Raw genomic sequence first — 14514 nt, forward strand, 5'->3', positions numbered from 1 at the left:
CTAGAATCAAAGAAAAATAAAATTATGTGTGTTAGACAGATCGTTTTTCAAATAAACCTAAAAGCTAGAATGAAACAATAACACAAAAAAGACTAGAGCATCCCAAGTAATTCAAAAGCACAAAGAAACATTCCAAAAGTCGAAAGACACATTTTGCACTTAGTTATCAGTCTTAATTTTTCCTCTAATTTCCTTTCTCACATGGTAGAGCATGCATCGCCACTTCTCTTGGAAATTATAAGCTCACATTAATGACACTTGTGCTTTGCAATCCAATAGGCTTTAGTATGCAATATGTGTCTCCGTCCACACAACTACTGAGCCACAACTTTCACATTAGAAGGTTATTTGTTTAGAATGTCGTAATTTAGTGGAAGTAATAGCATGCTGTGTGTGCATTTAGATATATTTTTAGACGATAATTTAGGCAACAAGAATAATCTTGAACTTTCTAAGAAGCAAGTTTTTTATATAAATACCCTAAACCAGTTGGTGAAACAGATGAGACAAAGACAGAGAGAGAAGGGGAGAGAAAGAGACAGAGAAAAAAAAAAAAAGAAAAAGCTGAAGATAGTTGGAAAGAAAGACTCTAAAAAATAGAAAAGTTTTGTACCTAACATTAAAAATGTGCTGCTCAGTTCTACAATTTCTTGTTGAGTTTTGTATTTAAGAAGTCTTAACTTAGTTTATATCTACTGACCCATTTGTTATCTACATTTTTTACAACCAAGATATACAAGAAACCCAATATGAGTATATTAATTTGCATTTAGATGACGCCTTTAAGGGGACACAAAAGCAGTGAAAAACAAAACAAAATGTTACGTATGCTGTTTGATGTAGGTGGTACTATCTCTGTCAAATTCAATCATTTTATAGACCAACTTAACTTTTTATGTTAAGTATACATATGTCCCAAATGAGAGATCAAAAAACTCGGGATGACTTATCTCATGAGACTTAAACATTCTTATCAAAAACTGTCATGGATTCTCTTTATATCTTTTTTTTGTTTGTTCCTTTTCACCATTTTAAAATCTGGTTCCTCCTTTAGGAAAGTTTTGCTCATTTTCAGGAAGAAAAAATAATGAGAAGTCTTCAGTTCCTGTTAAATAACCCACAAAATTTGATCATTTATCCTGAGAACTTACTGACTGGAACTGGCTCTCTCATAGCCCCCACCTCTGGCTGTCTAGATATAGCTCGGTGATTATTGCTCTTAGTAAGTAAAGCACTCAAGTGCAGTGTGCACTGATCCACTGTGTGGCCCTCATTTAATCCGTAGTGCAGGAAGAGAGTTGGCGAAACCATAGCTTCCACTCATCATCCATTCAAAAGATAGCAAGGGTTGAGTGATGCTGTTTTTGAAGCACAGTCATGCTTTGGGATCGGTGTTAAAACATGCATTTTCACTTGCCTACTGCCTTTCAACAACACTGCTTGGTTTCAGAGATCTATTTTCACTGCTTTGCTTAATGCCTCTGTGCTCTAACAGCACACTACGGCCTATGACCAAGTTAGGGTGTCCCTAATCTCAGAATTTACTTCTTTCCGTCCTCTATGGCATGGCACTAGGTTCTTGATTGTCAGGCAGTGAAGGCATGCATGAAACCTGGGAGGGAGGGATGGCTCTTAACTGACTGAGGTCAGCAGGAGTCAAGATTCAGTTCACTTGATTTTGAACTTGGTAATTTCTAATGTAGACAAAGAAAAGTTTGAACCATTCTCTCTCTAATTATATGACAGATGGAAACATTGAAGGAATAATGACAGCTGCTCCATCTGCTATTTAAAGTCAGGACCAGGAGAGTTATCTTTTCAGGATATTGAATTATTGCTCTTCATTAACGTGTCTTTCACGGCAATAAATTACCAGATCATTTCTGTATAATTACTGAAACTCACCTAAATTTTTTTCAACCACTAGTGCTAGTTAAAAAGAAATAAATTTGGCAGTCTAAGTAAAACTACTGTTCAAGAGTAGAGGAAAAATGGAAGCCTGTTTGAAGGATTTTTATTGAAATACTGCTGGGTGGGAGAGGGAAGAAAAGTCAAAACGAGGTGTAGTGAATCCAGCAGGAGATGTGAAGAACGACTTTGGGTGGTATGCTATAAAAATTTAACAACTCGCTATCTGGGAAACATCACTGACTTACACAATTTGCCAGTTTCTGTGGTGAAAATAATCTGTGGTCAATTTCAAGCTACCAATGTATGTTGTGGACTGTGAAGTGGGAAGCTGTACTCAGTTGGCGCTCAAATCGCAATGTGAGCCATCTCCAGTATATCATTCATTGAATTCCAAATGTTTTCATTCCTATAAAAATATGTATATATAAGGTCTTGATACATCTTTGAAATGTTTGACTGCAAAGGATATCTTTCTTGAATTAGCTATTAAGTCAGGATGGTTTACTTCTCAATGAATTCTTTTTGCTTTTTAAAGTTGATTTGTTTCTTCCTTGAAAGAGAGTGAAAACCCTCAACCATGGATGCCAAGATCCATTTTCAGCTCCCGCCAACCCCAAATCACAGGCACAGACATGCCTGCAGTACTCAGGGAGGCCTCCTGATGTGAATCCGGGATCTTCTTCCCATATGAGTCAGCACCACAGAGTGTCATGTTTAGGGCTACACCAGCACCCAGCCCCAGGGGTATATTTGGTGAAATATTAATTTTGCTAATTGGGAGAATATGTAATTTCTTTCAAAAGACTCTGAAATTGAATGGCAACCTTGAGCCATGAGGAGTTAAAAGAGAAAAGTACCAGCTCACTTGATGCCTTCTCTAGGTTATAACCAGAAGGAAAAAGTCAATTCAAAGCTTTGAGCAGTTTGACTGCCTATAACACAAGCTTTTGAATTGATTTTGGAAACCACATATCCTAAGGGTATTTGGGATTAGTAGATTCTCCACATGAGTTTGCTCTTTATTGGGAAAAACTAAATTATTTGACTGCAGGTCCCAGGGAATCGCGGTCATACTACTTTAAAGTAAGAATTCTCAGGGGGCATAAGAAGGAGGGGATATTGTCCTAATCTTCTACCTGAAAGGACAAGGAGTTGGTGTGCTACTGTGTATAATATACCTGGCAAGTACTAGTTTCTTCCTTCTGTAGGCCAGTTAAAAAAAAAAAAAAAGACTGAAATATGTATTAAAAGCAATTACTCAGCCCAGCCACAGTGCGACACCATGGTAAGACGCTATGTTTTGTAGGCTGGGACCAAATGGAAGGCACAAGATTGATCCTGGTATAAACTAAAGGTCAGTCATGATGGTGTGCACCTGTGGTTTCAACTACTCACTGTGACACATTGAGATCCTGTCATAGAAAAGGTAAATTAAAAAAAATAAATAAAGATTCAGCTCCATGTTGCAGCAGTAATGTGCTGCTCAAGGGAAGCTGGATCCTCATGGAAGATTACCTGTTAGATTTCCTAGTCAACTTGTAAACACCAGATGCCTATACTCACGGTCCTGGCTGGTTGGGAAGGCTGTGAGAGGATCAGGCATAAGACCATTCTGTGTGTGGGAACCAGCAGTTAGCGTAATGGCTATGTCGCTGGATTCCCACGTAGTGAACCGTGGTTCATATCCCGAACCTGGTGGCTTAGAACTCACGCCGGTCGCGTGTGCATGCTTGCCCAAGATTCCAAGAAGAGAATGGAGGAGAAGGGATTGCGACGTGACCATCCCCCCTGGGGGGTGATTTCTCGCTTTCTGTCTCTATGTCTCTGTCTGTCTGGCGAACGCACGCACCCTATAGCGAAAACCTCTAAAAAAAAAAAAAAAAAAAAAAAAAAGACCATTCTGTGTGTGCATATCTTTGTGTTCCTCTCTGTGTTTCTCAATGTAGTGCTGTAAATAAATTCTAATAAGTAAATAAAACATAAAAATAATCTTGGCAGGATAGAACATTTAAGACCAGTTAATATTTACATCCTTAGGACTTAGGGAATGGTTACATCCCTGGACTCCCACATAGTCAACTGTGGTTTGAGTCCTGGACCCAGCAGCTTAAAACTCACACTGGACGTGTGTGCGTGCATGTTCAAATCCCGAGAGGAAACTAGAGGAGAAGGGATTACTGCATAGCCATCTCCCCAGGGGGTGGTGATTTCTTCCTTTCTGTCTCTCTCTCTTTCTGGCGAGCACATATGCTCTATAGCAAACATCTCTGAAAACAAAAATACTGCATCCTCTTTTATTTGATTTTACAATTTAAAGTTTCATTGCTGATATAACTATTTTTTTTTACCATCATCTAACTCACATTTTAAGAAACAATGATAAAATTAGTATCACCCAGTAATCTTGGTGGGAAGATAAGAATAAAAATACTAAACTTTCAGAACAAACTCCAAATGGTTCATTGACTTTGTTTCACCATGGAAAAGAAATCACTTAACCTCCCAGAGTCAGTTTACCCATCTGTGAAATGAGAAGGATAATATTTTCTTATGGGGATGTTTGGAAAATTATTTTGCAAATGTAGTGGATGAAATTGTTGCAAGCATCACTGCACTTGTTCCACTTCTTTAAAGAGGCAGACAGTATTATTTATGTACAGGTTGATAGTCAAAATGTCATCTGGGGTGGACTATGTATATTTATTAGCAGTTGTGTGCTTTTTATTACTTAAAGAATTGCTCCATTTCTGCATTACATCAGTACAAGAATACTGAGAAAAGTGTCTTAAAACCATTCTGAACTACATATATATGAGCCTCTAATCTCTGGTAATTATTTCTTCTTTCTGTTTTAGCTCATGTTTTCTCTGATGTGGTTTTTCGCCTCACCTCACTTCACAAGATTGATAGTTCTCCATGTTTCCCTGCTCGAGGTCACCTCTGAGCTGAAGGCTAAACACATCCCACTCTGGCTCCTGTTGACTTTCAAGTCAACTATCAAAGAATTTATCCTAGACATCTCCTAACCTCAATTTACAAACTCCACCCCAAAGATTACAGGGAGATATCCTGGGGAGTTGCCATAGTGACTCTAAGAGGTTGGCATTGAGTAGACAAAGCTACTGATATCAGACTTTTATACTTGATAGGTTTAATTATATAACATGACCATGAACCTCTGTGCTTGAGCCATTTAGATCTGGAAAAAAATTTTCCCCTTCAGGCTCTTCTGTCTCTTATGGTGCCAATCAACAGGCTTCTTGGTAATAAGATTCTTTATGCCAATAGCTTCATCATAACCTCAAGTGGTGCTTGTAGTAATGATAGAATCATTACAAAACTAAAGAAGAAAAAGGAAGTATATTTCATGGATATGATTAAGTCATCATAATGTTCTTGCATATATAAATTATCCTTGACTTAATGAACTATTTTGCTCCCATAATAGTATTTTAACCTGGCCCTAGAAAGTCATTTTTACCCACATTGCCCATTGTTATCTGACTTGGTAATACTTATCTGCAAATCATCTTGCTGAAGTGAAATTTATACATTATGCTTCTGGATGTATGAACTATTTTAACTATTAAAAATGTACTTTTTAAGTAAACTTACTGTGTGAGTTACATTAATAAATTGGTATGACACTTAGGAAGATTAAAAACTTGATTATATACTGATAATATCCAAATTGAAAGAAGCATTTAAAATATGCATTTTGTCATTATAAAATAAATATGTTTTCATTGGAGAAAAACAAGAAAAATAGAATATTAGCTATGTCTCCAGGGTTAGAGTAATCATTTGAAGATTTTGATAGATATTATACAAGATAAACACTTTTTAAAGAATACTCACATTGGTTTCTCCGACGCATTTCTTATTTCTAGAAACAGCTACATCTACTGAGAAACCCTAGTGATATTGGACTCTTTTAATTTCCTTTTTGGAAATTGAATCTAAATTTCTAGTATCCATATTTCATAGACACTGTTCAGGGTTTTAAAAGCTACCAGGGAAGCTTGTGTGTGTGTGTGTGTGTGTGTGTGTGTGTGTGTGTGTGTGTTTTATTTTTTTTTTCCTGCTGCTTTCGAGAATTCAGTTTATTCAAACTACTTATCCTTCAAAAAAAAAAAAAAAAAAAGAGTATTTCCATGATCATTCTTTCAGCTATTTTTGCACATTTTGTATAAACATTTTAGTAGGGAATTTTCTTAGTAGTGAAACTACACAATCAAAATAAGTTTACACTTTAAATTCTACTGTATTTTTCCAAACTGGTCCCCAAAACAATACAACAAATGACTTTGCCACAAACAGAGTGTATGAACACTCCTCTCCCCAACCTTGACAAATTCAGGCATCTTTTGTTATTAACACACAATTATTTTTAATAAGTATTGATAGTTTGTGTATATTGTGTGTGTGTGTGTGTGTGTGTTTTTTTTTCCTGCTGCTTTCGAGAATTCAGTTTATTCAAACTACTTCAATGCCTTATATCTGATAGTGACCCTGTCCAGTATCATATAGTTAATGTAAAGTCAAGGGAAATTAATTATTATCTTCTTACTATTTGAATATAAATCTTTATATGTGCCTAGAAGGAAAGGGAGTTTTCTGGAACATAAAAGGAATGTAGAGAAATCCTAATGGCATGTCAATACTGTTGTCTTCTGATTAGGAATTTTAAATTATTTTTCTCTTTTGTGAAATATAGTTTTGTTTTTGTTGTTTGGTGGCTTAAAATTTATTTGAGTGAGAAGTGAAACTTGGTGTAGATCTTGGGAAGTTCATCGCTTTTAAACTTTCATTTAATCAACCTTTTCTCTAATCCCCTTTCAGGCAGCCAAGGGCAGTTTCCACTAACACAGAATGTAACGGTTGTTGAAGGCGGAACTGCAATTTTGACCTGCAGGGTTGATCAAAATGATAACACCTCCCTCCAGTGGTCAAATCCAGCTCAACAGACTCTCTACTTTGATGACAAGAAAGGTGAATACATTTTCTTTTAAATGTTTTAATCGTATTCTGAAATATCCTAATTATAATAAATTTATTTTTCTGAGATGATTCAAATTATTCCTTTTGATTACCAAACTGCTGCTGCTTGTATTTAAACATGTTAAATATTAAATACTTTAGTTTGCAAGTCATAAACACTAAAGATAACCTATGTCAACTTTTTAATAAAATAAACAGTTTTAATTTTGTTTTAGAAATAGTTTTATGCCTTGTCTTAACAATCATCCTCTCTCTAGGTAAAATATTCTTTTATTCTTTTAACTGCCTTGTGTATATATTATTTTTTTCATTCCTGATAATGTAATGTTATTATTTTATTAATCTTATTGGTATGTATTTAGAAGATCCTGTGGAATTTGGGAAATTTTAATTATTTTACGCTCATGAATGTGGTCTGTAAACAAGAATTATAGAAATTAGTCCCATAATAATGTTAAGTATTTTGATCTTTCAAAATAAAACAAAAAAATTAAGTGAAAAGCTGTATTTAAAGTTGAATTGGACTTTATTAATTAATTTCCATCTCTAATTGAATAATTGGTAAATCTTAGCTAAATGCTTTTAGAGTAGTAAAGAACTTCACATTACATAATTCAAGCAAATAACTAAAAACGTACACCACATTTCTAAGCGTTCATTCATTGTTACAATTTTGGATGAAGAAGTGAGTCCATGAACTGTACAAAAACTACAGAGCTGTTGTGGTGATGCACTTAAATCATATCGGATAGAAATATCCATTGGCTCTCTACTTAGTACAGTCTCAGCATCCGAGTTTCTTATAAATCTGCATAGGTAACAGTACAATAATTTAACATAAATTGTATTTGAACAATTACAACATAGTAAAATATAGTCTAATAAGTGTGTCTAGTCCACTTAAAATTTGTATTCATTACATTTATAGTTTGGGCACTGCTATAGTTTCTTTGTTCCTTTTTTACATATTTTATTTAAAATAAAATCTTTAGTTTCCTTCAAGTAACAAACACATAATGAGTGGCTGATTAAATTTAACTAATTTATTTGACAAATACTTATTGAAAGTCCCTTTTTACTAGGCATTAAGGTTAGAGAATAGTCAAGCAAAAGTCTCTGCACTTATAGGACATATAGTCTAGTAGAAAAGACAGTTAATCAATAAACACACAAAAAATATATCTTAGAGCGGGATCCCTAACTCCTGGGTTGCAGACCTGTGCAGGCCTATGACCTATTGGGGACTGGCTAAGGACCGGTATAGGTCTGCAGGGGCATGCAACAAAGGTGAGGTGGGTTGTAGCAATTAAGACTTCCTGTGTTTGCAGTTTTTTCTCATTACTCAGATCACTGGGCTCCAGCTCCTGTAGGATCGGCAGTAGTATTGAATACTCATGAGAGCATCAAGTCTATTGTTGTGTGATTGTTTCTTTATATATTGCAATGTGGTAGTGGTGTAAATGAAGTACATACTCGATGAGTTGTCTTGGGATATCCTGCGACCAAACCTCCTTCCCAGTTCATGGAGGCATTTCCTTTCACAAGGCCAGTTCCTCCTGCCAGGAAGGTTGGGGATTACTGTCTTAGAGGACATTAGTAAGGAACAATGCTACCTAGAAAAAATTAATCAAGAAAGGAGGGTGTGATAAGATTCTCCAGAGAAATAGAACTATTGGGTTATCAGGAAAGTCATCATTGTGTTTTTCTATGCAACAATGTATCATGACAACTCAATAATAGAATGAACACATAGAGTAATGATAGGTAAAAATGTAGCTAGCTAGATAGATAATTCATTTGTAAACATTGGCTCAGTGACAGTGACTGTGGAGTCCGACAAGTTTGAAACTTACAGGGTAATGATAGTAAACTGGAGATCCAGTTGCAGCTCAAGTCCAAAGATAGTTTGGAGGCAGAATTTCCTTTCTTAAGGAATCTCAGCTGTTCTTTAAAGATCAACTGGTTGTATGAAGCTCACTCACAAATTTCACAAGAACAACACACATAAAATAGTCTGCTTCAGGTATAGTTAGTGGGAATGACTGTTGTTCAGACAGAAAATAAAGCTTTGAAGAATTTTTTATTTCAGTAATTTCCAGCATTTAATGTATCTTGGAATATCATACTGGTACTAAGTAAATTTTATGTGGCTTAATCTAAAATTTATTTGTATTTAATCATTTGTTAACATTTAAAGAACACGTAAAACAAGGGCCAGCAGGTAGCATGGTAGTTAAGGTGCTTGACTACCATATGACCAACTGAGATTTGAGTCTTGGAGCAAGTGGCTGGAAACTCATAGTGAGTGCCTGTGTACATGCCCAAAATTGTGAGAGGAAAATGGAGAAGGGATAGAGACATGGCCATCCTCCCTGGGGTGTGATTTCTCATTTTCCTTCTCACTGTCTCTCTCCAGTGAGTCCTCGAACCCTATGGCAAAAACTTGGAAAAAAAAAAAGATATAAAGCATAGTAACTTAGAAATATTGCTTTTCTACCCTTGCATTTAATAAAATAATCCTGCATAGTAGCACTTTTTGAAAGTGTATGATGCTGTCAATGAAAAACTTGCCCCAAAACTATGAATTTGTATAGCATTAAAACACTTTCGAGCTGTCGTTCATTCATTTACAGGTGTATAATAGCAAGATCCACTTTTAACAACTCTTGTACTGCTTTCTAAGGAGCTCTTTGAGAGTCATGTTTACTGTGACACCTACCATTATTGTGAGGTCAGATCTTCAGGCACAAAGACAAAATCTATTTAAAAGCCCTTGCCTCCTTGGTTAGTGACTCTGTAAGTTATCTTCCACAATACATCGAAAACTAGAGTTGATTCAGGGTATTTCAAGCTGATGTTTTCCTGTAGAAAATAGTAACTTGTAATAGGAGATTTGAAAAGACCTTAGACTGTAGGCAAGCTCCACTTTCTTTTTTTCTAAGAGATAATTATTGGGAGGAAATCATGCTCTATTTGTGGGTTATTTAGCAATGTGTTCCTGCATCTTAACATTACTATAAAAAAAAAAAAAGATACCAAATACATCTGTTCACATTGAATTGTGGAAGGTATGTAATTCTTTTATTTAGATTTGATTTCCCAAATGATATAATAGCTTAGAGATAATGATGAAAAAAGCCAGTGTTCACCTGTGTGTGTGTATGGATGGTATAGCCTATTTCTGTTCCCTGTATTAGTCATTTCCTAACTTCACTGTGGTTCTAATCATTGGTGGCAGTGAAATAACACAAGTACTGAATAAAGAAACCCTTTCATGATTGGAAACCTGGCATGTTTATTCCCTTGTCTGTCAGTGATTCAGTTGCTATGTGATGTCTTAGTGGAAAAAGATCCCTAGACAGTGATGTCCATCAAATGAAAGAATTTGAAAATGAAAGCATTGTTAAAAGATTTGACCTCACTATTTCCCTCACATTGTCTTTTTGCCTATAGTTGCCAGTCTAGCCCTTCCCAATCCTAGTCTTACCTTGAACAAATAAACGTGCCGAGTTGTGCCCGAGCCTAAGTGCAGAAGCTAAGCATGGGTGAGAGAGGCTAAAGCAATTCGTACTTGTGCAATTGATGACTCCAGAGGAGAGCAAGAGAGAATAATCGAGTGGTCTGTGTGACTGATTGTACTAGCTTCTAAGCGTGGCTGTGACTGCTGTCTACAGCTCTACTCTTACTCCTGTCCCAGACTATGTTTCTGTGGTTCTTCACCCTAGCTAAACAGTGAAATCACCTGGGAGCTTTGCAAACAGATTGTCTCAGGGTATGCAGTATCATAATGGTTTAATTGTACGGCAAGTAACTATAAAATGCAATTGAGGTCGGGCTACTTTGGGTGAAGCAAGTCAATTTTCACAAGAGAATCTCTAAGCTTGGATTTCTGTACTGATGAGTTTTTGAGCAGAGAAGGAAGAAGGAAATGAGGGAGAGAAATTGGCTTGGAACAGAACTACTGCTCCTCACTGTCTCTGCTACTGTCTCTCTGAGCTCCAGGAGGCACGCTGAGTAGCTTTTCAGGCAACCTGAAGTTGCAGGTCTTTAAAGGTCCTGATTATGAAGGTGAACCAAGAACTCAGTCTAGCAGCCCACAAGTCCTGGTAGAGTCAGAAAAGCTTTGTTTACTTGGAATTATTAGCTCAAGAAAAGCAGGCTGTGATGGGCAACTGACAAACTAAAGAAGAATCAAGCTAAACTCCCTTTCCTAGGTGCATCTGTCTGAGACGTTAAATGGGAATATTCAGAAATTGCTTCACAAGGGAGATAGGTGTCTGATGCAGGGGTTGGCTAAGATTAAATGAATCATATTTCTTATTCAGGTAAAGAAGATAGAATCAATTCATACTTTTACTGTCTTTTAGCATGTTTAATGTGATCACTAATTTTCTTTAATGATAAATAGAAAAATTGATATCAAACTCTATAGGAAAATTTTCTACATATATTCAGCTAATGAGTGGTAGAGAGGGAATTTGAATTTAGGTCCAGCCCTTGCCTTGGTTTTAACAGGAATGTCCCTGAGAACCAAGATATCAGACTCCAGGTCATTTTAAGTATAACCCAGGTGGCCTGTACCATTGATCTCGGCTGCTGCCTTTTAGTTAAAGAAGATCAGTTCATTTCAAATCGTTGAAGAAAACACAGAGTAAGGCAAGGGATACATAATGGTCAGCCCTAGTCAGGAGAACATTCAATGATGATGAGCATCGGCCGTAGCTGTGCTGAACCTCTCGGTAATCACATTTATGTATTTAAGTTAATTTAAATTTAATAGCATTTTAAAATATAGTTTCTCAGTCAAACTAGCCACATTTTGAAAGTTCCATAGCCACCTGTAGCTAGTGGTTACTATTTTGGAAAAAAAACAGTTCTAGCTTCTAACTTATTCATTAATTGCCATGATAAACCTTGTCCTATTTTAGCCTTGGTTAATAGAATATGTACTTACTAACTGAGAAAGGCCTAGGCCATCACAAAAAACAATAAAATACAAAACAAATGAATTTTTGCTGTTTAAAATGTACAGCTTGAAGCATGGCATTGTGGCATAGGACACAGGAAGTCTAATCTGACCTTTAATTCTGCCTCTGACACCAATTAACAGAATAATAGAAGTTGCTCATTGATACCCAAACCCTAGCAGTTGCATCAGAATTATATTTTTAACAATCTCAATACCTGCTTTGTGTGTAACTCCAAATCAAGAATCATTAACCTACAAAGTAGAAATTCAATTACAATTCGTGTGTAGCATATGTATAATTTTTTAAACACTTATTTATTGTGGTTTTTTAAAATATATTTTTGTACTTTTTCATGTAATACTTAAGAACCTGCAAAAACTACACAGAGTATAAAAATCAAGAAAAAGACTTACAGATTCTTAAGAATAGCTAAAGCCACGCATTCACTTGTTATGGTCCTCTTATCTTCTTTTACTCAAATCTGATTACTTCTGTTACAGATAGTAAGTAAATATTTGGAATAGAGGGGGGATAGGAAGATTGAAAACGTAGGGAGTAGAGGTCATTGAAACACCGCATGAATGCTGTGTGGTATTTGGCAATATTCATACAAAAAAATCAATTAGATCATAGTGCCTATTTTTCTTCAGGTGTAGAAAAAAACAATTGAAGTAGCACAATCTTATCACTTAATGTTCAGGAAAGAGCACTTCAATTTCTGCCTATTATTTACAAAAAATATTTTGGACAAACATCTCTAAGAGCATGTAGTGTACACATTCAACAGGTACTTCTCTGGCTACTTGTATTTGTTTTCATATAAAAATGTGAACTACATTACTTTCTGTGATACTTCACAGTATTTTTGAATTTTTGAATTTTTTTTAATTGATTTTTACAGTTTCCTGAAGGATGGAAAAGAAAAAAACTACTAAGACCAAAGCTTCAAATCACTGGTGTTAATTAGTCAATTATTCTGTTAATAATTTTACATTAATGCTGAGGACAACGAGAGAAGAACATTAAAAAGTGTCCTAAAACAAGGTGTGATAAAGAGAAGAAAAATTATATAAACCTGAAACAAATGTACAAGTTCTCTTGGCTTCATGCCGATCAATGCCATTTGATCATGCCTATCCCCACAGCTGGAATCAATCAACTTGACAGGCTTTGAAATACTGAAGATTAGCTAAATAAAGCATACATTAAAGGGATCAGTATTATCCTACCTTTTTTTTCCTTTAAAACTTAGGTTATTATGTATGAGTGTGCAATAAAACATGAAATTAGTGATGATAGTTTAAAGTTACACAATATTCCAAAAGTATTATTTTATATTTCTTTCTTTCTTTCATGGGACACACACACACACAGAGAGAGAGAGAGAAGCCACACTCTTAACAGGGTCTTGATGTTCTGGTTACATCCTTTCTCAGTCAGCCAGGATCACAGGACATGTGTGTGTGTGCCCACCATACACAGGCCTCATGGGATGCAAACCTCAGACCTTCCCACTTGACTCAGTGTCATGAAGTGCTGCATTACCACTGCATTCCAGCAGCTGGCCTCTATTATTACTAAATAACTGTCAGCATGTTTGTCTTTTCTCATTGGATACTCAACGTTGAAAGGTCCTGTAATCACTCCCATTTATATTCAGGTTTATAGATTTGAATAACTTGAGTAGTAATTGGCAAAACAATCCTGAGACCTGAATCTTTGTGTAAGTCTAATTCACTTCATGTTATGTTATTCTGAAAAGGACTTTATTTTATTGCTTTTTGTTTTTCTTAGCTTTTTACTTTCCCTATGGGAATTATAACTTCTTTTAGGACTGTTCTCCAAAGTCACCTTCTCTGTGATTGATCTCCTCAATACACATATTTCAACTCAGTCACACCACAATAATTGCATAAGCAAATGTTTCAGCAAATGCATACATGTTAAATGACTATGAATCAGGTTCCCATTAGGAAATAAGTGGTACAGTTGAGCTAAAGAAGAATGAACAGACTATGTGCAGAGACACAGGCATACTCGAAAGAAATAGCCATCATAATGCAGCATGTAAAAGCTTGGGGACCAGCAGACGGTATAATGCTTACATTGCTGGACTCTCATATAGTCAACCACAGATTGAGTCTTACACCCAGGACATTCTCTTGGGGAGAAATAATTTGAAACAATGAAGATATTTTCTATAACATATTTTTTTTCAATGTTATACTCTTTAAATTTAAAATATATGTTAAAGTATATACTCATAGACTTGAAGAAATACTTCTGCTAATGACAAAATCATTTTTGGAAATTCTCATGAAGCAAAGAAAATCTTCAGTTATTAATTATATAATTATTATCTCTTAATGCTAGTATGATTTGATTATACAAATTTCAGGAACTACATAACAATAATCATATATGCTGTAAATTGTATTGGTTACATGGTAGGTAGGTAAAGCTAATAGCAGCATCAAGATTTGAAGATTAGATGTTCATGGAGACCACATGTATATGCCCAAATACTCTGAACCAGATTCAATTTCTGAACATTTTATAATTCAGTATAATTTCCATATATGATACTGTATTTAAGAGTGATTAGGTTTCATTTAGATTACTATTAATTTCC

General features: G+C 35.5%; 1 protein-coding gene across 2 annotated transcripts in view; it reads left to right on the plus strand.

Moving 5' to 3' along the window:
* Positions 1–14514, plus strand: part of CADM2 (cell adhesion molecule 2) — a 1200723-nt gene that overhangs the window by 919370 nt on the left and 266839 nt on the right. For both annotated transcript variants that reach the window (XM_006159770.3, XM_006159771.3), the window contains exon 2: positions 6754–6903. In XM_006159770.3, the coding sequence (XP_006159832.1) occupies positions 6754–6903 (150 nt within the window). The remainder of the gene's footprint in view (positions 1–6753; positions 6904–14514) is intronic.

Source organism: Tupaia chinensis, unplaced genomic scaffold (assembly GCF_000334495.1).
Source record: "Tupaia chinensis unplaced genomic scaffold, TupChi_1.0 Scaffold000652_1, whole genome shotgun sequence".
Lineage (NCBI taxonomy): Eukaryota > Metazoa > Chordata > Mammalia > Scandentia > Tupaiidae > Tupaia > Tupaia belangeri.